The sequence below is a fragment of the Dermochelys coriacea genome, chromosome 6 (genome assembly GCF_009764565.3).
Source record: "Dermochelys coriacea isolate rDerCor1 chromosome 6, rDerCor1.pri.v4, whole genome shotgun sequence".
In the NCBI taxonomy this organism is placed as follows: Eukaryota; Metazoa; Chordata; order Testudines; family Dermochelyidae; genus Dermochelys; species Dermochelys coriacea.
Genome location: NC_050073.1, coordinates 99,181,009 through 99,206,459, shown reverse-complemented (window position 1 = coordinate 99,206,459; position 25,451 = coordinate 99,181,009). Strand labels below are relative to the sequence as shown.

At 41.7% G+C, this 25,451-nt stretch overlaps 1 protein-coding gene across 1 annotated transcript in view; it reads left to right on the top strand.

Annotated features, from left to right (window-relative positions):
- The window catches only part of LGMN (legumain), a 42,918-nt gene extending 18,167 nt beyond the window's left edge, over positions 1–24,751 (top strand). The window contains exons 3-14 of the mRNA XM_038407030.2: positions 8,339–8,436; positions 9,556–9,637; positions 11,667–11,752; positions 13,686–13,761; positions 14,351–14,413; positions 15,438–15,504; positions 16,890–17,008; positions 17,714–17,803; positions 19,733–19,930; positions 20,670–20,840; positions 21,956–22,023; positions 23,951–24,751. Coding sequence (XP_038262958.1) covers positions 8,339–8,436; positions 9,556–9,637; positions 11,667–11,752; positions 13,686–13,761; positions 14,351–14,413; positions 15,438–15,504; positions 16,890–17,008; positions 17,714–17,803; positions 19,733–19,930; positions 20,670–20,840; positions 21,956–22,023; positions 23,951–23,990 — 1,158 coding nt within the window. The 3' untranslated portion in view covers positions 23,991–24,751. The remainder of the gene's footprint in view (positions 1–8,338; positions 8,437–9,555; positions 9,638–11,666; positions 11,753–13,685; positions 13,762–14,350; positions 14,414–15,437; positions 15,505–16,889; positions 17,009–17,713; positions 17,804–19,732; positions 19,931–20,669; positions 20,841–21,955; positions 22,024–23,950) is intronic.
- The last annotated feature ends 700 nt before the right edge of the window (positions 24,752–25,451 follow it).

The following is a 25,451-nucleotide window of genomic DNA, read 5'->3' as shown; positions in this document are numbered from 1 at the left end:
GCCACTATGAGCCGCACCAGTGCTAGCAGGCTTTTTTATCTGTATAGCCATACTGACAAGCCTTTTCAAATATAGACCTGGCCATGGGCGGCGGGTATTGTAGGCAAGGGGAGGCTATGCCTCCTCAAACAGCCTAGCGTGGCCCTGCCCACGCTCCACCAGACCGCCTCCCGCCTGCTGCTCCCTTCTATGGCTGAGAGGCTGGGGCAGGCAGGCAGGCTGGGGGTAGTGGTGCGCAAGACCATGCTACGCCATGACCCCATCCTCCCGCCACTGGGATCACGCTGGGGCTGGGGGAGTTCCGGCCGTGCTGCCCGCCCAGTGCTGGGGCCGGGGGCAGTCCAGCCACACTGCTCGCAGGCCCAATGCTCGGGTGTGTGGTGGGGCAGTGTGCTCCGGGCTCTGGCGGGGGAGCAGAAGGGGGAGGGGCCAGGGGTTAGCCTCCCCCTAAGGCGCGTTCACCCTGCCGCCCATGGACTTGACCAAAATAACTAGCCCAGTGGTCCCCAACCTTTCTGTGGGAATAGCATATTCCTATTCCCATAAGACTGTGGCGGGCGCCAGACACCCCACCGCTGAAATGCTGCTGAGAAGCGACAGCGACAAAAAGCACCACCGCCAAAATGCTGCTGAAACACGGCAATGCTTCTCAGCAGCATTTCGGCGGCCGGTTCTCCAGCAGCCACGCGCGGCAGTGGCATATCCTGCAGGTGCACACAACTGACCTGGCGGGTGCCATTGCGCCTGCGGGCACTGCATTGGGGAACCGTGAACTAGCCACTTTTGAAAGTCTTGGCTATGCATTCCTTCTTGTTCCATTCTTTATGCAAATGCAACTGAGGAAGAAATGAGGAAACCTAAAAGCTTAAGGTGGAGAAACCCCAACTTCCTTCCAGGCAACACAATGTGACAGCAGTTTCTCTCTGAACAACAAGTAAACAAGTGAATTCAGTTGTCATTAAGAAGAATGTCTCCCTTGGTTTTTAAAAAGTGCCTTAACTCCTACTGAGACTATGTCTACACTGCACAGTTAACCCAGAATTTTGGGGCCTAGATCAGCCTCACCCAGGTGTGAACATCTCCACAGGAAACCATAGCTGAATTACTGTGTCCTCGGTGTTTATGCAGTCAGCCGTGTGCTGGCAAAAGGTTCTAAAGTAGACTTGGTCTTTGGGAGCCCAAAATGAGATGCTTTAAACTTAAATGGATCTGATTTTGAGAGACTGGATACCTATGAATTTTTGAACATCAGACTCCTTTAAAGTGTGTTTGGGCACCCAAAAAATCACTACTGACTTGAAAACTTTGGCCTATTTTAGACAAAAATGGATGTTGCTTAACAGTTTTGTGAAAGATGTGATTGGCATCTTATTCACAAAGGATTTAGTCATCCTTTTTGTGGTGACTGAGAAGTCTCCGAAGAGTTGGTCAGTGATTTACGTATACCTTTATTTTGGGCCGCATCTAAGAGTATACCTATATGAAATATTTTTCCAGTTATACTAGTGTAATTATACCAAATGCTCAAATAAATTTGTTAGTCTCTAAGGTGCCACAAGTACTCCTTTTCTTTTTGTGAATACAGACTAACACGGCTGCTACTCTGAAACCTGTAATTATACCAGTATCTCTCTCCTTATTCTAGAATAAGGAGTGGCTTTTTTGGCATAGCTTGAATTGCTTCCAAAATGACAGACTAAACCAGAAAAAGACCTCCTTTTACCAGAATAAAAATAACCACATGGGGAGTTGTGGTGGTATGAGTGGTTTAAATTCACACCCTATCTTGTGTGGGTGTAACTTCCCCATGTAGATAAGCCCTAAGTGTACAGAGATAGAAGGTGACAATGGTTAGGAAGCTGCATCAATTAGATAGTTTTATTGAAAAGAGCGAGTATTTTGCACTTGAGGTTTTACAGAGTTAACTCCTGAATGGTTGGTATTACCCCTTGTCTCCACTGCAGTAAATGAGTCCTATGGGGGGAAAAAAGATTTAGAGTGTATTGGAAAGGACATTGATGAGAAAATAAGTTGCTCTAGTCTGCTTTGAATGTACATATAATAAAAAAACCAACCAAAACAAACACTGCACACAATCTCTTCCCCCCACCCCCCATGCTCGGGGGGGGGGGAAAGAGGGTGAGAGAACAAATGACTCACAGGACAGATGTTCGTCACATTGCTTAAGGCACGACTGAAAGGCCTTCAGATACTTCAGTGATGGAGGACTATTTAAAAACTGATATAGAACAGAATAACGTGAAAAGTACTTCCAGAGAGCAGATGCAAGAAATGTAAAATGATAAAATGTGCTAACACTAAAGGAAGTAAAACAATCACGCAAACAACAAACATGGCTATGAGAAAAGTGTAGGAGGATGTGTTTGGGGAAGATAAGTAATTGAAATGAGATTTTTAGACATATCAAGCAGTAGCAATGGCACCAAAGTGCTGAGTAGGAGGTTGGAAAGTTCAGAGAAAAGATGCTGAAGCAATGCTGGGGGTGGGAAGAGGAGAAAGGGCCACAGTATGGAGGAGGGTATAACAGCAGCAACAAGTGGCAAGTAATTTAGCTGAGGCTGCTTGTCCTGTCTAGATTAAAATGATGTAAAGCCTAACCTACAGAACCTTTTACCAGCATAGTTATGTCAGTTAGGAGCGTTGTTGGTTTTTTTTAACCGATATAGCTATACCTGTAACAGCTGTAGCCCAAGTACAATTATACGGGTATACCTGTGTTTATAATGGCATAGCTTATGCCACTTCCCCAACCTGGCATAAACTATACCATTATAAACCACAGTTTCACTGATATAACTGTATCCACATGATAAGGTTTTGATGGTTTAACTATACAGGCAAAGCCTAATGTAGACAAGGCCTAAGACAGAATATGCAAATCCTCACTTTTTGCCTTTTAAATGTCTCCCAATATATCCTCTCTCCTCTTCAACTGATCTCTATTACGATTAGTAGCAATAGTACGGGGAGCACCTGGAGGCCTGCTGAGGTGCTATTTGTGCCTAATGCTTTGCAATCACAGCGTAAAAAGATGTTTTCCTACCCCAATAGTCCTACCATCTAATTAAGTCAAGATGTAATAAGTGAGTGTAAAACGCAATAAGGAAAAGGAGAAGACAAAGGAAACTCATACAAACCTGTTTACAAAGGCTAGTTATGTACACAGCTGAATGGTTCTGAGTTGGTTAATATTTGTACATCAGAAGTTTTTATTGTCCATCTATTTGGAGCTTGTTTTTATAGGGAAATGTACTACAATTATACAACTATAGTTATATTGGTATAACTCCTAGTGCAGACACACTTATTCCAAAATAAGAGTCTCTCTCTAGTTTAGTTTATGTCAGTATTGTGTAATTTAGTTATGCTGGTATGGTTATGCTGATAGATTTCCCTGTGTAGCTAAGCCCATAGCCATTTACTGTAGGCACCACAGAAGAAGTAGATCTTTGGGAAGGATTTCAAGGTTAGAAGAGTGACTGTACAGATTAGTGCTTTCCAGTTCTCTTTTTCCCTAGCAAACCTCACAAATGTCTGCTTCATATCTTATGTTTTTACCCTGATCTCTCCTATTCTTGTCTTGTCTATTGTCAAGATCTGAGTTTAACGTAAGCAGTTTGGGGTAGGGACTGGTGAAGTGCCATACAGATGTCAATGTTGAAATATAAATATTTAAGTTTACAGAGCTGGATGGAAGAAAATCTAGTCTGATGTAATAGGAAATATAACTCCTTTAGTAAGGATGGGTAGATTTCCAAAGTAAATCACGTGACGAGGTTGTGCTACGGCAGATTTTAAAAAGCATGGAACATGCCTCACCTTTTCCTGGAATCTTGCTCAATTACTACCCCTTCTGTGTGTCAGACTCTGAAGACGGCTTTTCCTATATTATTAACATTTCTCTAATTTAACTAAATTTGATCTAATTAAACCAGGTCAAACCCCTAATGTGGACACTCCTAAACCAGTTTAACCTTTGCTTAGCATATGCTATTAAATTACTGATTTAAACTAAACCAATATAAGTGAGGTTTAATCATGTTTCAGTGTCTACGTCAGGAGTTCTCTCTGGTTTAATTGGATTGATTTAATTAAACCTGTGCAACTTTTCTAATGTCGACTAGATCAGGGGTGGGCAAACTATGGCCCGTGGGCTGGATCCAGCCTGCCAGCCGTTTTAATCCGGCCCTCAAGCTCCTGCTAGGGTCTGGGGATTGCCCAACTTCGACGCTCCAGTTGGGGAGTAGGGTCGGGGGCCGCTCCGTGCAGCTCCCGGAAGCAGCGGCATGGCCTCCCTCCAGCTCCTATGTGTAGGGGCAGCCAGAGAGCTCCACTATGCATGCTGCCCCCGCCCCAAGTACCACCCCCGTAGCTCCCATTGGCCGCAAACCGCAGCCAATGGGAGTTACAGAGGCAGTGCCTGCTGATGGGGCAACATGCAAGGCTGCCTGGCTGCGCCTCGCATAGGAGCTGGAGAAGGGACTTCTGGGAGCTGCTTCCGGGAGCCCTTTGAAGTAAGCGCTGCCTGGAGCCTGCCCCCCTGAGCCTCTTCCCGTGCACCAACCCCCTGCCCCAGCCCTAACTCCCCTCCCGCCCTCCAAACCCCTCGACACCACCCCGAGCACCCTCCTGCACCCCAAAGTCTCATCCCCAGCCCTACCCCAGAGCCTGCGCCCCGAGCCAGAGGCCTCACCCCCACACACCCCAACTCTGTGCCCCAGCGCTGATCCCCCTCTCGCCCTCCAAACCACTCGGTCCCAGCCCGGAGCACCCTCCTGCCCCCCAAAACCTTTATCCCCAGCCCCACTCCAGAGCTCGTACCCCCTGCCCCAGTCCTGATCCCCCTCCCACCCTCCAAACCCCACGGTTCCAGCCTGGAGCACCCTTCTACACCCCAAACTCCTCATCCCTAGCCCCACCCCAGAGCCCGCACCCCCAGCTGGAGCCCTCACTCCTCTCCCCCCCACCCCGCACTCCACCTTCCTGCCCCAGCCTGGAGCTCCCTCCCGCACCCTGAACTCTTCAATTCTGGCCCCACCCCGGAGACCGCACCCACAACCATCACCCCCCCCCCCAAACCCAATTTTGTAAGGATTCATGGCCTGCCATACAATTTCTATTCCCAGATGTGGCCCTCGGGCCAAAAAGTTTGCTTACCCATGGAGTAGATCATAGGAAGGGGTTAGAATTAAAAACAAAGAAAGAAAAAAGCAAACCCCACCACCACACACAGCATAACCTGAAGGAAAACCTTTCTTGGTGTAATGCTATTTGAAGTTCCACTGAAATGTTGAAAAATGCATTTCTGGAAAATTTCTTAGTTATCTAGGGGTAGAGGAGAATTATTTTGTCCGTAGACCATTAAATCATCAAGGGATTGTAGAGCTAAAATAATTTGTTCATGAGGGAAGTTTCTAAAACAAAATATTAGCGCTTTCCTAGTGGAGACGTGTTTTTTATACAAGATCACTTTAATGTACATTGTAATTTCTGTTATAAAAACAGAGATTTAACTGTAGCAGTAGTGTATCTCTTTAAAGAAAATCTGCACATTCATATCCTGTTTATAATAAGGGTAAGAGTTTGATTAGAAATTCTGTATTTTAGCTTTTCACAGAACTTGTGTTTACATACCCTTAAGATACTTAGGGTTATTCCACAACGAATGTAATTAGGCATGGGAGAATTTTTCCTAGCACAAAACTGACCAATTTTTCAGATGTCAGACCGCATAAATCATAACTGATTAGGCCAAGCACTAAGTCATCTAAGGCCTAATCCAGAGCTCATTGCAGTCAAGGGGAATGGTCTTCTCCACTGGACTTTGGATCAGGCCTTCAGTGCCTGGGATTTTAGTTGAGCTTTCTTTGCAGAAGGCATTATGTTTCCAGTAACCTTTCAGAGACATTATGCATAAGAAAGCACTGCAAAAACATTTGTGTAATGAATGGCTTTTTTTCCCCCAATCAGGACTTGGAGCAAATTGGATTTTATTTGTACAGAGATGGGTACTAATACTGTCAGTAACCATTTCTGTGCTATAATCTAATTGCTCCAAGCCCTGATTGGAAAAAAATTATTATTTGTATTACCATAGCAGACATGAGTCCTGGTAATGGACCAGAAGGACCGTGTTGTGCTAGGCCAGCATTATTCAAATGCGGCCACCGTGGCCACATACCGCCACCACGGGCTTTTCTTGCGGCCACAGCCTTCTGGGCTGTAATGGGGGGAGTGCAGAATAGAGCACTCTCCCACTCCCTGTAGCTCGTGGATGCTGGGGCCAGCAGCAAGGGTTGGGCCCTGCCCCCGTCTGGAGTCATCTGGGGCACAACGCTGGAGAAGCAGGCAGCCAGAGAGTTCCCCACCTTCCCATGGGTGGTGGGGCTCAGGCTTTGGGCTTCAGCCTGGGGTGTCGGGGCAGCAAGCTCCATCTGTGGGCCTTCAGGCTCCAGCCCTGGGCTCTGGCTGCGCAGTGGCAGGCCCCAGGCTCCAGCCACCTGGCTTCAGGCTCTGTCCCTGGACCCCATCCTCCGGACTGCGGGGCTTTGGGCTGTGACCACAGGGCTTCAGTCTCCAGCCCCCCACTGCCTCCCCAGCCCCATCTCCCCTGGCCCCCCACTGTCTCCCCCAACCCTTAATTTGCGAGGACTGATTGAGTCTGCTGTGAAAAGTGATATTAACAAATATACTGGTATCACTTTTCACAACAGACTTACTAGGTAGCACTAAATAAATTACAATGATTTGGATGTGTATATGTGCATATTTATTTGATTATCCTAAAGCTAATCAAGTATTTTAGGAAAAAGTGTGAGAATGGCCATCAGCAAGCATTGGTGGCTGCACTCTGAGGCCACCAAAAAATTTGTCCTGAGAACCCCTGTTCTAGGCGATGTACAAATAAAAATATTGTTTCCACCCCAAAAAGCTTACAACCTTAGTATAAGACAATGGATAAACAGATGGATATAGATCAGTGGTTCCCAAACTTTTCAGGGTCGTGTCCCCCATTACCTGGTCTGTACCCCCCCCAGAGCCTGCTGGAAGCAAGTCCGTGGCTTGGAGGGGGGGTGCGGACAGGGTTAAGGGGGTTGAGGCTGGGGTCACAGCTGAGGGCCGAGCCAGCAACAGAGCTGGGTGGCACTCCGTCCCCACCCCACTTGGGGGCTGGCCCAGGCCTCTGCCACCCCCACCTGAACATTCCTCCATGCCCCACTCTCCCCCAGTGGGGTGCCTCCCAGAGTTTGGGGACCTCTGATTTAGACAATAGATTAGGATGGCGCAAGGAAACAATAATACTCTATTGATTGGCATGATAGGCAGTGGTCTCAGCTGCTGACACACTGTCAAGATTTTTGTAGGTATTGTAGCAAAGAAGAGTTTTAAGGAGGAATTTGAAGGTGGATAATGAATTAGTTTTGCAGATGCTTACGGGGAGCTTCTCCCAAGCATGAAGGGCAGCCTGGGAGAAAGCACTAATGTGCTTGTTTGAAAGTTTAACAAGTGGGTGATGGAGGCTGGTATTATTGGCCTATCAAAGATAGGAATTGACATTTCAATTGCAAAGGAGAGATAATAGGTAGGGTTAGGGATAGCTGTGAAAGGCCTGGAAAGTGAATATAAGCAGTTTATATTCCATGCAATGGAGAAGAAGTAATCAGTGGAGGAATGCTAAGAGAGGGATGACATGGTCAAAGCTGCAGGCAAGTAGAAAGCCATTAAGCATTTGATGACATCTGTGTGTTCAGGCTTTCTGGAGGCTCTCAATCCTTCATATGTACAACTAGTTACTGAAAGCCCATGCTGTTGCACAGGTGTCATTCAGAAAGTCATGTGTCAACCCCTCCCCCCCACACACACCCACACCTGAAAATGCAGCCCTTGTTTCCCCATACACTATGTTGTAGTGAGAAGTATGGCAGTTTGTACACGTTTCCCAAAGTCTGTGCACAGAGATCGCCGTGGCCGGAGGGACAAGCATCTTTTTGCAAGTCCCAGCTTCTCTGATCAGCTGCCACATTCCACCTGCCACAGAATCTTTGCACACCAACATTCCAGCCTGTTCTCACAGGGACCAGTGAGGATAGAATCTGGCGATACTCTGAACAGAAAGAGCTCTCAGCCATGATTATAACTGTTTTCATCCCTTCACACTGACTCAAGACATTTTAGGCTTCAGAGTGACAATTGTGAAATCCTGTTACTTAGATGAGGATGTTGGTCCGGAGTTTCTTTTAGACAAAAGCTCAAAGTGATTTTCTTTTGTTCCCAAAGAATAACAAGGAATTAGCAAGGACATTCTGCTCTATTTCAGGCTGATGTATGCCATGCTTACCAGATTGTACACCGAAATGGAATTCCAGATGAACAGATCATTGTTATGATGTATGATGACATTGCAGAAAATGAGGAGTAAGTGAAGAACATGGCAAGAATATTAAACCATATATATTTTTTTCTGTTCCATAGTTAGCAATAGTACTTTGTGTGCATGTAGTATCTCAAAAAAGAATCCTAAGCACTTCACAGAGTATGTGCATGGACCACTTCACCCATCACTGAAATGAGTTCATTTTAGGATGTGTACCTTGCAGAATTATAAATTTCAAGAGTAAGATCCTGATCTCTGTTATGTCAGTGTAAATTCAGGGCTCCGTGGTAACTTACTTTTGCATGTTGTGATACAAGTAAACAATCTTAATTTTTATTATACATAGTAAAAATGATCTGTTATGTAGTGCTTTATAGTACAGATATGCCTATATAGTGTGGATATCTTTAAGGGCCATTGTCATCCTGTTTAGTCCCTAAAGCATACTTTCCATAAAAAAAGGAAATTCCCGTGCATCATCTGATTTGGTATCTTTGGCCATATTTGCCTTTATAATACAACCAGCTCTTATATTCCACTTTTCACCAGTAAATATTGAAATGCTTTATAAAGGAGGTCAATATTTATGTGCAGCTGCACCCAGTTTCAGAGTGATGGCCCTTCACTCTGGACTAATTTCAACACTCGGGTCTTACTTTTGATTCCTAGAAGCTGTGTGGGCACAGTGACAGCCACACCTTAGTCAACTGCCTTAATTGATAAACTGAACTAGGTGACACTTGCTGGTTAATATTTTGCTATCAGTGACTGCAATTACACAGCACTGGCAATGGTTCAGGTGTCAAAAGAGAATAAAACTATTTCAAAGCAGAACCAGCAAGGGCTACTCGAAGCACCTAAACTGATAAATCCAAGGATTATAGCCATCACGGACCATGTCCTGCACTCTCAGAACAATTTACTGGTCTTGCCACTGGGTTCATGTGCTGGGCATATGTAATTGAGAAGGCACAAAGACCTCCACATGATAATTCAAAAATCAGTTTTAAAGAGGTGATGCTTTTGTAAATAAATATGTACAAATATTTGGGTTTGATCTTGTCGACGTTTCATGACCTTTTAATATTTTTCTAGTTAATTTGTTGGCGCTATATGGCATATGAATTATTCTTAATACACGTGTCCAACTTAATTTTCAGAAATCCAACCAAAGGCATCATCATCAATAGACCCAATGGCACAGATGTGTACAAGGGAGTGCCAAAGGATTATGTACAAGAGGTAGGACTGAACCAATTATTATTCAACCAATATGTTTGAGATTTAACATTACCTAGTGACCCAAGTAAATCTATTTTCACCCCCCAGACTGTTAGATATTCCCTAATACATTTAGTATTAAGCCTCTGGTTGATACAAAGCACTGGAGGGTGTTCATCCAGTTGGATGGCTTGGCCGACCTTTCCTAACCAGGATGTAAACAGAGGGCATATTAAAATGGAGCAGAAACTATAACAATAGACTATTCCATTATTTCTGCACCATACTCAGAGTGAGGGGAGGGGAAATCTTACAATTAAAAAAAAAAATCAATAACTCTATATGTAAACATATACTGATTAAATTTAACTATAGTTTATGGCTCAGTAGCCCAGTATCTGAGTAATTTACAAGTTGCTACTAAAAGTATGCTACACTGCATACTCCTTACTGTGGGATATAGAGTATATACATTGCATGCTCCCCTAGCATAGGTCTGAAGAGCAGTGTAGATGGTGAAGCACTGCATAGGTGAGTAGAGTGAGGACAAGCCTGAACTCTGTGGATATATACTCTACACAGCTCTACATGTCCAAGCAGTGCCTCCCATCTACATTGCTATTTTTAGCAGTGTAGCGTCCCTCTGTCTCCCTGCTGCCAGAGAGTTTCTGTGCCACAGGGGAAGGCTCTGGCATTGGAGAAGGGCTCTGGTGCGGGGAGGCAGCAGGTAAGGGCTCTGGAAGCTCCCATCTGTCTCTCCCCTGCCAGAGCCTTTCCTTCCCACAGTGAAAGGCTCTGGCAGTGGGGAGCTGCCAAAGTCTTTCCCTTCTGCCTCCCCACTGCCAGAGCCTTTCACTGCTGTGTGTAGCTGCATACCACAGTGGACACAGCATGCTTTTTACTGTGGCATGTAGCTACACATATCCTACACGCTGCCACCAGTGATGTGCCATGTAGACATATTGGAGGTTGTCTCAGAGATCTGTGTATGCAACCATAAAGGCTGTTGCAAAGAGCTATAAAAACAGCACTTAAATTTCTGTTCATACTGTCACCTGACAACGAGTGCTTGTCTTTTCTACACTTCATTGAAAGTAATCATTAACTTTTCAAATAAAGGCATTCCTAACTTTGTTTAAAAAAAAAAAAAGTTACTTATTTCACTGAATCCTGCCAGTAGTTAGAGACTTCTACTGGATAAATAATATTGTTTGGTACTTATTTAACTGGAAATGAGCAGCAGTAGCCCTTTGGTATCAGCTTAAATGGCAAGAACTTTTTGACAGAGTGAAATCTACTTAAAGGGATTGATAAAAATCAGTTGCTTAACAGAGGAGGATCAGAACTGTACTTGATATAATAAATTCAGGATACTTTCAGGCAGTCTCCCATGACAGGAGATCACCTACTAAAGGTGACAAGAAGTATAGGTTTCATTGTATTTTACACGTGCAATGACTGGAGCGTTTTCCTAGCTTCCTTCACTATGACTGTTGCCTGATTTCCAAGAGCAGCCATGATCTAACAAACTGCAGTTAGTGACCATCATGATTAAGGACTTGTCTTCACCAGAAAGTTGTACTGGCATACTCCAAGGTATAAATTTAAACAGGTACAGTTATACCAGTATAACTATGTACATGCTTATTTTGGAATAGGTTTCTTTTTCTCAGTTTAGCTTATGTTGCTTTAGAAGGAGGTTAAGCTAAACCAAAGAACCACTTTTATTCCAAAATACCTGCCCACATTGGGGTTTATACTTGTGGTATCTATATCATTTTAGGTATACTAGTATAATTATACTGGTATAGCTAATAAAACTTTCCTGTTTTATAGACAAGCCCTTACAGGAAAAGAAAAATGCTGCATATGAAGATCAGTAATAATGGTTCTCATAGGAACCAGCTCCCAAAGCCCACCCCAACAGCATTCCTCTGCATTGTAAAACACTTGTTGGTTCTGTTGGAGAGAACCAGCCTGTCTAGGCGAGTAGATAAGGTTGACTGTTACTGCACTTCATATTTAATTTTAAAACTCTCTTGATCTGTAGGATGTTACTCCAGAAAATTTCCTTGCTGTTCTGAGAGGTGATGCTGAAGCAATGAAGGGCATAGGATCAGGAAAAGTATTAAAAAGGTAACAAAAGTTGTGTTCAGGAAATGATAAATCATATCACATGGGTGGACACTCATGTGCTGATGTTGAGTAATGAGATTTAAATGCAGTTTTAGTTATATTGTTATCCAGACTGAGGATTAGCAAGACTGGTCAATGGCTGTTCTACATCTTTGGAATTAGTAATGTGACAATTCTACTTTTTTAGCAATCTCGTATCAAAAAGTGTGTCTGTATCTGATCAATACCTAATATAGCATGGACTGAGATCTAGATATCCACAATAGAGAGCAACTTGACTACTGCAGACAAGTTGGTGGAGAGAGAGAGAAGGAAACTCTGGCATTGGAATCAGGTAGAAGAAAGGAGAAAAGTTACAGAGCTGGACTGTATTTAAATTGATCATTGCCACAGAGCTGTAGTCACGTGAGCCTTTGCCTACATAACTCAGGCTTAAAATATTCAGTGTATAAATACAAGATTAGAAGTGCTGAGAAGGGTTCTGGGCTTTTATTAATGAATATTTTGCTGCAAAATTGCTAAACTGGAATGAGGTCTAAAAGGTGACCACAGCTAAACATTTCATTAGCCAAATTAAAAATTGCACCTAGGCCCATGGCTACTCATACATGGGCATTTTCAACCTGCCTCCTCTTCCCCCTCCCCACCCCCCCACATAGTTGTAAGTAAGGGAGTGGATGTGCAGGGGTCCCAACATTTATTGCTACTCAGTAAGAAGACAGTAGTTAACCTTACTTGCATCCATACATAGTTGCCATTTGAATGAATGGAAGAATCTTCTGATCCCTGCGGCAGACTACACAATGTCTTCTGAGATGAAGGCCTTTTAAGTAAATATACAAAGAATTTCAGAACCAGACTAGTACAAACAAAAATCTGAATTAAATTAAATAAATAAAAACAAATTTTATCAGAATAGAGAAATAGTTGAATCCTAAATTGGATAAATGCAACCATATAATTCAGAGCAGCTTGGCCACATTGTAATTGTGTGAAGGAAGACGCTCATTAAGGGTCTTAACAACAACGAAGAATCTTTAGAATCTCTTCCTATTATTGCTATATCTTTTAGGTATGGAAATCCTGTGTTAACTGTCTGGTACTGGCCTACAATATTCCAGATACATCAGGGGAAGATGAAAACCCATAATGCATCTGGTCCTATTGTGCATTACCATATAGATGGCTTGTCTACACTTGAAACGCTACAGCAGCCCAGCTGTAGCTGCACCACTGTGTAGACAGTGTAGACACTATTTATGCTGATGGGAAGGATTCTCCCATCAGTGTAGGTAATCCACTTTAATAGAGCATCAGGGATTAGAAGGCTAAAAATCCCATATTTGAGTACATTGCATTCTTTGAACACATTTAAAATGTACCAGTGTTTTCTGATATTTGCAGCATATATTTATGAAGCTGAACTAGATTAACCTGAAATTAAAAATAATCATGGAAATAGCTATTGATTCTCAGGTTTTATAAAACTATTTTACAAAAGCTTAATCTGGGACTAAAATGATCCAAAATGTTTATATTACAATAATAAGACACTTAAATCCATTTACATTGCTAGTGTGAAAATTCTGAGCACTCTTAAAAGAGACATAAAATCATACAGTTGTAGGACTGGAAGGGACCTTAGAGCACTCACGGGAGGACTAAGTATTATCTAGAAAGACCATCCCTAACAGGTGTGTGCTTTGTTCAGTTGAGGATTCTGGCTTCCTATTGCATTCCTTTTCTACTCATCCATCTCTTCCCATAAGTATCCAAAGTGTAGTACATAATTTAAAAAGGCGGTATAGATGAGACCACATCTTCGGATTTATCTTCACAGATACCAGCATGTCTCACTACTATAACAGATTTTTATGTAAAGATTAAGCTGAAATGTTTAGAAAGTCAATTGTTTCTGAATTTCTCTTGGCAGTGGTCCCAAGGATCATGTGTTTGTTTATTTCACTGATCATGGAGCCCCTGGACTACTGGCTTTTCCTGATGATGATGTAAGCATTTTATTTTGAACATTTTTAAAGTTACCATAAAAATAAATATTTCTAAATCTAAATTTAATACACTAATTTTTTCTAGGAAAGAATATAAGGGGCCATGTTCTGATCTCCCACTTTACACCAGATCTCAGTCTGGGACGTGATATAAAATAGAATACTTAATGTTTGAAAGCTGAGATCCAGACAATTTATTCGTTGTGTGATTTTTATTGCTCAGCTTTGCAGTGCATCATTCAGACCTTTGTGGGTATGATTATTCATCTTGCACACTGTAGTAAATATTGTAATCTCCGTTTCCCAGGGGGCAAAACGTTGGGGGTAAAAAATATAACTCCATTTAAATTTGGACTTGATCACAGACTACAGTAAATCACTTGTTTAAGTACAAAAGGGGTACAAGTGTGCATTAAATATTCAAGCAACTCTCTTGTGAATTCCAACAATGAAAATATTTATATCTCCAAACAGTTAGAAGCAGTAATATATAAAAAGTAGGAATCATTTATTCTGATGAAATGAGTTTCTTCCCTTATTTATTTTGCTGAATTAAGGTGGTATTAAAACAAATGTTCTTATTTTACAGCTCCATGTAAAGGACTTGAACAAGACCATTTATTACATGTACCATAACAAAAAATACCAAAAGGTAAACAGTTTATCAGATGTGAAATTAATAGAGGAACTAACGCAGAGGAAGCATGTTTGTGACATCTTTGGCTGAACTTCCCTCAATTGTTTAAACAATAAAATCATAGTTGTTAAAGACTAAGATGATTCAAAACCTGAAATTTAGATGGATTGCCCATCTAAATGGGATCTAAATTCCATTTTTGGACCGTCTTCAGTTGCTTACTTTCCAGTTGTAGCATGTGATGTATTTGGATCAATGTTGAAAGGTTTCATATTCTGATTTAGCAAAGTCCTGTGACTCCCATATATTTTGATGACCAGTGGAGTTGAAAAACACCCACTATCACTTCACCCTTGCCCCTGCTTCTTGTGCTTTGTTCACCCTTGACCCTGTGTATTATTACTGTAGGAACCCCGTGTATATCTTGTGATTCACTGCTGGTTATTGTTACAAAATAACAAGTCAGCTGAGGATAAAGGGATACTTACAGAAACTAACATTTAAATTAAACAACCCACCAATTCTTTTATCTAAGTGGTTTCTATTCCCATTTCAGCACAGGTGAAGTCACTTAGAGCAAAGAAAACTGATTGGTATCTATAGCTATGTGTTAGATTACCTTCTTAAATAAACAACTTTTTATTAATCATGTGAGAGTACTATAGTTGGTTGTGTTTAGGTCTGTATAAGTGGTGATGATGTCTCAAAAATACTGAGGCTACAGCCAACTCAGAATGGTATACTATTTCCAATTTAAAAAAGCTGACCAGCTAGTTGAATTCTGCTTGAATTAGCAAAAAGATCCATGTGAGATGTACATAGAAAAGTAATTAAGAAACCTTTTCAATGCAATTTTTTTCACTTGTTTCAGTTTTTCAAAGTAGGAAGTGACCTAATTTGCCTTTGTTTATGTGTCGGACTATGTGTAATGTACTGTTTTAGTGGATTATCAGTAAGGACCAGATTAATTAGTGTTTGAAAGGAGCTGAAACTTCTCCAGCCCACTATTTTTTCCTAACATGTCTCACTTATTCTGCAGCTGGTGTTTTACATTGAAGCATGTGAATCTGGATCAATGATGAACCATTTGGCTGATGATATCAATGGTAAGTGATCAGTCAGCTTTTTGGCCTGGCGTTTCCCAGCTTGAAATGGTCAAAAGTTCTTGTGGCCAATGTGCTGCATACCCTGACTTGATCAGAAGTGTGGAGGGCAGTCCTGGGATTATTGCACCCACCATCGTGTAGAGGTTTAGCAGAGTATCAGGACTGTTGGGTTCTGTCATTAGCTCTGCCACTAACTTGAGACTTGGTTTTTGACAACCTCTGTTCTCTTCAGCCATCTGCAAAATGGTGTGTTTCTCACCTACTCTCAAAGACAAGTTGCAAGGTTTAATTGATTATTGGTTAAGCGTTTTAAGAATGTACCATGGAAAGAATTATGAAATGCCAACTGTTAAAAAGGCAATAAAGTCTTCAGTTTTGGTGTCCTGCTTTTCACCAGATTCTAACTCTTTTCTGCCTGAAACAAAATGACTTGTATATACAAAGAAATAACTATTGTTATATTGATATCACAAATGCTACATTCAACTTCCTTCCTAGAACTCAAAAATTCCTGCAAACATACAAAATACGCCATGCTATGTCTTTAGCTACCGAGGTCTTTTGGGTGTGTGAATTTTTCAGAGCTAGGATTAGGCTTCCTGTCCCAATAATGGGATAACTTGCAGACTGTTTTGAACAGGTATCCCCTTGTGTTAGAAAATACTTGACTGGTAATAGAACATTATTGGATGGAGCTGTTGTAAAGATTTTTTTTTAACCTTAGCATGCTCAATGAAGAGTGTTAATAATATACAGTATTACTCCAGTGGCAGTGTTTTCTGGAAAAGAGGAATTTCAGGGACATTAAATGAGACAAGGTGTGGGTGAGGTCATATCTTTTAGTTTTACACTGAAGCATGTGAATTTGAAGAAGAGCTTTCTGTAGCTCAAAAGCTTGTCTCTCTCACCAACAGAAGTTGGTCCAATAAAAGATTAAACCTCACCCATCTTGTCTCTGTAATAACCTGGGACTGACAGGGCTACAACAACACTGCATAGGGACATTCAATGTTATTCCAAATCAAATGTCAAATTAATACCAATCGTTAGCATGCAGAATAGGCAGTTCAGCTAATCAGTTAAGAATCTATCCTTCAACTAAGATAGCGTTTGTATTTGCAGTGTTTTGAATAGAAGCTTTTGATTAAAGGCCTCTTTCCCCAAACTACACATTCTTCATTATATGCTCACAATATAACACACAGCTGGTAAAAGGAAAAGAGCTTTTTCAGTGGCACCAACAGCAACCGTGGACAAAATATTAGCAGGCTGATTTTTCAATTCAAAGCACTGAAGTAAATGAATAAAATCTATGACATTCAGACAAGTGTAGCAGACAGTTAAGTACCACTTAAATAAAGACTGCTCTTCCATTTGTCTTACAGTTTATGCAACTACTGCTGCCAATCCTAGGGAGTCTTCTTATGCATGTTACTATGATGATAAGAGACAGACCTACCTAGGTGACTGGTACAGTGTCAACTGGATGGAAGATTCTGATGTGGTAAGTTACTTAGATCAAGTATTTGTTGCTTTAAATTTAAAACAATTATAAAGCTTTAAGCATTACAGTTTTTCTTTATAAAAGTGTTTTTTATCCTTTAGGTTTTAAAGATTAAAAATTGTTTAAATTCTTAATCATTAGTAATGTAGAACTGGATGGCTTGTAAACTTAAACACTTTACTGACAAATTCAGTATTTCTGCAAGTTACTCATTTGGACATCTTTAAATTTAGTTCAGAAACTTAATTCCTCTTTGGTGGGTGTTGAAGTGGAAAAAATTAGAAACAGCCTAGCCACTAATTTTGAGTTCACTTAGCCTGAAGTTACTAATTTGGAGCAATATCTCGGCAAGCTTTTGAACATGAATCTCAAAGTGCAGTTACTGAACAGTGTATCCAAGTTTCCTTAATGATCCTTAAATATTAACAAAAGCTACTGCCATTCATTAAGTGTTTTTTGAAGCAAATTTACAGTAGTAATGAAATACTTTAGGGATTTTTACTGCAGTTTGAGAAGATGCCATAAAAATGTCAGTTTCACCCAAGTTTCCTAATGTTTCATTTAATCTCTTTTGAAGTGCTAATAGCCATTGCCCTGGTACTCACCACCTGCTCAGGGGAAGCAAAGGCTCTTCTAAAGGCTCTTTTCTTGCATTTTTACAACAGACATATTTTGATGTCTATAAACATACATTTCTTCATGCAGGAGGATCTGAAAAAAGAAACTCTCCATAAGCAATTTCAGATAGTAAAGAAACACACCAACACCAGCCATGTAATGCAATATGGAAACAAAGTGAGTATTCATTTAAGTGGTTTCCAGGTCAAGTCCTTCCCATATATTTTAATCCCTTCAAAATTGCTGTGCCCTGATGAGGGGACAAATCCTCAGCTTCTGAATATCTACCTGAAAAACTAAAGCTGGCTCAAAGCTAGAGAAGCAGAACACAAGATCTGAATTTTGTAGTTCAGGCCTGTAGCCACTCATATCTAGAGCTGCAGGCATTCAGTCATTTACCCTTCAGACTGGAAAGTGCAAGACAGGAACCAAGAATTTCTCATTTCTCCCTCTTTACCCTCATGTCCACAGCAGTTCGTCCTTCCTTCTACACTGTGAACTCTTACTCCTTCCTAATTCTCTGCTCACACCCTCAGAAGGGCCAGTAGCCATTTGCTGCTCCTCAGCCCCTCAACCTTTATGTGCATCTTGAGCACAGAGTTTCATGCCAACCTCCTAGCTACTCTCTTGTTCTCTGCTGTTGCTGTGGTCACGAGTGCCTTGAGGCCTGATGAGAAAGCAGGGCATAGTGACCAGGCATGCAGAATAGAATGGGAAATTCCTGGTCAGGTTTGCCTTCTTGCACCAGACCTCGCCTGGCTCTCTTCTCCTACATGCAAAAAGGAAAGGAGTACTTGTGGCACCTTAGAGACTAACAAATTTATTTGAGTATAAGCTTTCGTGAGCTACAGCTCACTTGCATCCGATGAAGTGAGCTGTAGCTCATGCTCAAATAAATTTGTTAGTCTCTTAAGGTGCCACAAGTACTCCTTTTCTTTTTTGCAACTACAGACTAACACAGCTGCTACTCTGAAACTTCTCCTACACGGATATAGCAAGAAGAAATGTGGTCTAAATGGCTAATGCAGGGAACGGAGCGTGAGGACACAAGGGTTCTCTTCATGATGCTGATTTAACCTCCCAATGCTTCACTTTACCCATCCATAAAAGGGGTGTACTAGACATGTTGCCAGGGTATTGTGAGCCTTAATAAATGATAATAAAATGCTTTGAGCTCTTTGGGTAGAGGGTGCCATAAACTGGCAAGATATTCATAAACACAGTTGAAAGCATCTTATCCCATTGTACTAATAAAATGATTAAATGATTAAATGATGATAAAATGATTTTCTGATGTGGTCTTCAATCTGTAAAATTCAGGCTGTTCAACCTGATGTCCTTTTGCCTTAGGGAACTTTGAAAATGAAGATTAGCCACTTTTAGGGCAACCTACTATTCCCCTCTATTCGACACTGGTGAGGCCTCATCTGGAGTACTGTGTCCAGTTTTGGGCCCCACACTACAGGAAGGATGTGGATAAATTGGAAAGAGTACAACGAAGGGCAACGAAAATGATTAGGGGTCTAGAGCACATGACTTATGAGGAGAGGCTGAGGGAGCTGGGATTGTTTAGTCTGCAGAAGAGAAGAATGAGGGGGGATTTGATAGCTGCTTTCAACTACCTGAAAGGGGGTTTCAAAGAGGATGGCTCTAGACTGTTCTCAATGGTAGCAGATGACAGAACGAGGAGTAATGGTCTCAAGTTGCAATGGGGGAGGTTTAGATTGGATATTAGGAAAAACTTTTTCACTAAGAGGGTGGTGAAACACTGGAATGCGTTACCTAGGGAGGTGGTAGAATCTCCTTCCTTAGAGGTTTTTAAGGTCAGGCTTGACAAAGCCCTGGCTGGGATGATTTAACTGGGACTTGGTCCTGCTTTGAGCAGGGGGTTGGACTAGATGACCTTCTGGGGTCCCTTCCAACCCTGATATTCTATGATTCTATGATTCTATGATTCTACTACTAAAGTAAAACAATACTTACCTTCATATGTCTTCCATAGCCAAGCGAGTTTAGAAAATTAACAGGCTTGCATGGCAACACAAAGGACCTCTATCTAGCAGAGATGTTTAACCTGCGTGTGTTTGTTTGCTTTCTAATGTGCAGAGCATCTCTTCTATGAAAGTGGTGCAGTTTCAGGGCATGGGAAGGAAATCCACTCCTATTTCACTGCCCCCAGTGGCACGCTACGATCTCACTCCTAGTCCTGACGTGCCTCTTGAAATCATGAAACGGAAGCTGTTGGCTACCAATGATATTTATGAGGCTAAGAAGATTGCAGGGGAGATGAAAACGCATCTAGAGGTAAAGCTAAAAATTCTAACTATTGTTCATAAGGCCAGATTCAGTTCCATTATATGGATGTAAATCAAAAGCATCTCCTGCATGACTCATGGAGTTATGGCAAATTGACCCCAATTCATGACAAAATACATCTTACACCGGTAACAGCCATTCTGATATTTTTCTCCACAATTATTTAAACTTCTGAGATCTACAGAAAAGGCATCTTACCAAACAGGAATATAAACATGCAAAAACTAACCTACTAGATTTTACTGTCAGTGGTTCTACTACTAGGGGATATCCTCTTGCCCCCATAATTCTTGCACAAGAAAACTGTACCTCAGAATGACTGCTTAATTTAGCCTGTCAGAGATCAGACTTTTTCCAAAACCAAAGTCTCTGAAATCTCTCTAATATTATTGAAGAGATGCATTTTCCCGGAAGGCTGCTACAGCAAGTCTAGTCACGATTACTGTACGTTTCTCCCCCTTTTTGCAGGGAGAACTAATAGGTTAAATGAAGGCTCTATTGGAAGCCCACAACCTGTAACCTTTCTGATTTCCCTTCTTATTTGTTCATGTTTTATTAAGGGGCAGGCCCAAAAGGGACTAAGTTCAATGTTATTTCTTTTAGAAAACAGGATATTTTTTAAAAGCCCAAGGGTTTTTTTTTGAAAGAAGGAAGTGGCATTCAATTAATAGTCTCCAAGTTAGGGTCAGGAGAAACACATTGTAAGTTGTCTTTGCTTTGTGTACAGGCTAAACAGATCATTCAGGAATCCATGCGAAAGATCATATTCTTCGTAACAGCATCCAAGGAGCGAACTGAGCAAATTCTGTCAGACAGACTGACCATCAGTGACTATGACTGCTACCAGTCAGCAGTGAATCACTTCAAAGCCCACTGCTTCAACTGGCACTCTCCCTTGGTAAGTGTAACGTTAGCAAAAAACCCAATAAATGTGTCAGTTGGACAAGCACAGCTGCCAAGATGTTCTTCCAAAGTCAGTTTTTACCAAAAAGGAAAATTGGGATTATTGAACTCCCCTGTATTTTCACTTTAATAAAACTTGAGTAACATTTTCAGAAGTAAAAGGAAAGACTCTCCGTCTGCAAGCAACCATCTACAAGTAACAAGATGATCAAAATAGAGGAAGGATTTCCTTCCCTCCTTTTACTGTTTTCTCCTTGCCTTTCACGAGTAACAGGACATTCAATATTGGTTTTTAATCAACTCAACGTAATTAACAGCAGCCTTGAAATATAGCACCTAATGTATATAATTATATCCTACAAAGAGATCCCCTTGACTGTATGTTGTACACTACCTGTGACCGCCTACTACGTATTATTTGGTTCTTGTTGAGTTCACAGATGTAGTTTTTGAGAGCTTTACTACAAATAATTACTTTTGTTACAGTAGTATCCAAGTGTCAGTCACTGTGCAGTGCCCCATTGAGCTAGGCACTGTACAAACAAGTAACAAAGAAATCGGTCCCTGTCTCAAAGAACTCACAATCTAGGTGTCACACAAGATAGATGCAGAAAACAGACAAACGGGTGGGTTGAGAGGATGCAGCAACCATAAAACAGAATTTAGTGGAAAAAGCAGAAGTCTTAAGTCATCACTTGTCTAATCAATGAAGCACTGAGAGTGCTCAGCACTGTACATGAGACAAAAGCAAGTATGCTCTCTGCCTTAAGGAGCTTACAATCTAGAGACACCATCCAACCCAAGGGGAGGTCATATTGGTCTACATTAGAGTTGTGGTTTCATTGACATTGGTTAGAATTATGAGTCTTGCATAAGAAGGGAATCTGCAGTGAGATCTGAATAAAGGAGATGGAATTAAGGACATCGTATGGCTGAAGGTGCAATGAAAAGTATGAGAGAGGGGTAACTTTGGTCTGATGTTGGAATATTCCAACAAGGATAGAAATCATTGGTGTTAACAGCATCTACAAAGCTCTTTTACCTCTATCTTAAATAAAGAGAGGCTGGGATTTGACATGGAAATGCTTAATGTTCTTTGTTCAATTGCAGTACGAGTATGCTCTGAGACAGCTGTATGCCTTGGTCAGTGTTTGTGAAGGAGGATATCCTATTGACAGGTAATTCAGCTTGCAATAGCAGCCTTATTTATTGCCTTATGCTCCGCGCTGTTCGGTCTCAACTGGAGTTTTGTATCCAGTTCTGGATGCCACATTTCAGGAAAGATGTGGACAAATTGGAGAAAGTCCAGAGAAGAGCAACAAAAATGATTAAAAGTCTAGAAAACATGACCTATGAGGGAAGATTGAAAAAACTGGGTTTGGTTAATCTGGAGAAGAGAAGACTGGGGGGGGACGTAACAGTTTTCAAGTACAAAAAAGGTTGTTACAAGGAGGAAGGTAAATTGTTCTCATTAACCTCTGAGGATACAAGAAGCAATGGGCTTAAATTGAAGCAAGGGCAGTTTAGGTTGGACATTTGAAAAAACTTCCTAATTGTCAGGGTAGTTAAGCACTGGAATAAATTGCCTAGGAATGTTGTGGAATCTCAGTCATCGAATATTTTTAAGAGCAGGTTAGACAAACACCTGTCAGGGATGGTCTAGATCAGCGTTTCTCAAATGCGGCCTCCTGGGCTCTGATGTGGGGGAGGGCAATGTAGAGCCTTCTCCCACTCTCTGTTGCTCCTGGATGCTGGGGCTTGCAGCAGAGATTGGGCCCTGCCCCCATCTGGAGTCACCTGGGGCACAACACTGGAGAAGCAGGCAGCCAGTGAGTTCCCCACCTTCCCATGGGTGGCGGGGTTCAGGCTTTGGGCTTCAGCCCTGGGGTGGCGGGGCAGCAAGCTCTGCCTATGGGGCTTCGGGCTCCAGCCGTGGGCTCTGGTTGCGCATGGCTTCAGGCTCTGTCCCTGGACTGCGGGGCTTTGGGCTGTGGCTGCAGGCTCAAGCCCTCCACTGCCTCCGCCAGCCCTGTCTCCCAAGACCCTCCATCCATGGTTTAATTTGTCCCCAGGCTTGCCAGGGCTGATTAAGTCTGCTGTGAAAAGTGATACTTGTAGGTTTATTAATATCACTTTTCACAATAGACTTACTAGCTAGCAATAAATAAATTACAATGATTTGGACGTGTATATGTGCATATTTATTTGGTTATTCTAAAGCTAATCAAGTATTTTAGGAAAAAGGGAGAGAGTGGCCACCAGCAAGAGGTGGTGGCCGCATTCTGAGGCCACCAAAAAATTTGTCCTGAGAACCCCCTTGAGCGCATGGGACCGGACTAGATGATCTCTCGAGGTCCTGTCCAGTCCTTGTTTAAAAAGCAGAAGCTGATAATTTGTAAACGTTTGACTACTTATTAGCTGCATATTTTTTGCTTCTCTGCTCAGTCTATTTTGTAAATAGTAGTCATAAGGTAGAGCTACACTGCACATTCCTTTCAGCAGTATATATAGAGTAAAAACACTATACATCCCCTCGCTCAGGTATAAACATCAGCACAGACAGAGAAGCACTGCTTAGGTGAGTAAAGGCACAACTGAGCCCCGTGGGTACGTACGCTACACGGCTCTCTACTCCGCAAGCAGCACCTCCCCATCGACACTGCTATTTTTAGCATTGTAGCAATGCCTCCCTGCTGCTGGAGTCTTTCCACATCACAGGGAAAAGCTCCAGAAGTGGGGAAAAGGCTCTGGCAGCTTCCCACTTCAGAGCCTTTCCCTGCTGTCTCCCTCCACCAGAGCCTTTCTCTGACACATGTAGCGACACACTGCAATGCAGACACAGACCGTTTTTCCCTGCGGTGTGTAGATACACATATCCTACACTGCCACAAGAGATGTGCAGCATAGCCATAGCCTGAATCTTAAAATGGCAAGACTGTTTTTGAAAAGGCATCTCTACCATAACTAGTCTTTATTTACATTATGGATGCAGACACCCAATGAGTAGATACTAATTTCCTTATTTAAAACTTATCACATTAAATGAATCTAAATAAGGAGAGACTATGATGTATTTATAATTGTTGTTGTTGCTGTCTGTTGCAGAATACAACTGGCCATGGACCATGTGTGCCTTGGATACTAATGGAAACAACATTCCCATTAATAATCCTTACTAAAAGCGATAGCCTTTTTTTGACACTGTAATCATCAGGACTACAACTGCATGCAAAGAGAAGAGAAATGTCAACCACAGTATCAGTTTTAAGTAAAGCAGTGGGAGCAGTGTTGGACACCACTGAACAGATTCAGCTCTTAAAAGCCTCCCATCTGACATTATGGACTTTATTGCATTCCCCTAGTCTTTCCGATATAACTGGTGTTCTACAAAATGCATTTGGGCAGGGTTAGTGTTGCCCATGCAGCACCTGAAATGGAAATGATTTGTTTGAAAGCCCAATGCACGCTGCAGTAGTGTCATTTTTAAGAGTCTCCAGTTGAACACTACACACAGTCTATTGGGGATCCTAACTTTATGATTAAAATTTGATCTTTAACCAATTATTTGCATTTGAAACTTGAGAAATACTAATTAGCTTTAAACAGTGGGGATTTATTATTAATGAACTTATGTTTTCCGTGACTACTTGCAAACTTGAAAAATGAAGAAGCCACAGTTTGTACATCAAGCTCTAAATCCTTAATGGTATAAAGAAATCAGTTGTACTTGAGAATTATCCAATTTGTAAATTGAATAGGCATAAAGTTGCACTGTTTCCCAAAGAATAAAAAAAATTGTCTAATTTTGTAACTTTAGCACCATTATGTAAGTGTTATATACACACAAGTCTGAAAGAGACAGTACAGCACTTGGAATTATCTTTGAATAAAAAGAAAGTTGAATGTTCCCTGGGCCTTTAAGGCATTATGCTGTTGTGTCTTAACAAAAAATTTGCTTCAAGAGCAAAGTAGAAGCTTGTACATTTTGTGTGACTGACTGAAATGAACCTCCAAACTCTATGCTTATAACCTGCTTAAAACACATACACTTTCCTCTCTTAAACAGTGTCCCAAACACTTACTTGAAGAAGCCACCTTCTACTGAGATGTCTCAGTGAGTCATAAGATGAGACAGCTATATCAAGTTATAAAGTGCTTTGTAATAGTTTAAAATTCCCCATACCTTTCTTCACTGTTCTTCATGTCCAGAGTACCATTGGAGTACTTCTCAAAAGAATGCTATAGCTTAGATTACCACACCTCCTTTTGCTCTTCTTGGAAAGGGAATGGGTGTGGGTGTGTGGGGGGGAAATTAGGCCATTGTTTGGGGTGTGATGTGGTTGGGAATTCTAGGTAGCCCTTCTGATAGGGGCAGGAGTTGCTTGAAATTCCATTTATATAGGGAGGAGCAAGCTAGAGGTATTGCTCCACCCTCAGGTTTCTGCTGCCTCCTGAAGAAAGGGTATAGAAGACAAGTTCCAGAGCATTTTTTAGAACAGGTGATGACAGATGTAGGGTTTGCAAGAATCTCTTTATGCTTCAATGGACATAAAAGAAGAATTAAGCCTTTATTCTTGCCTGAACATCAGCCTTCCCCTCCACCCCC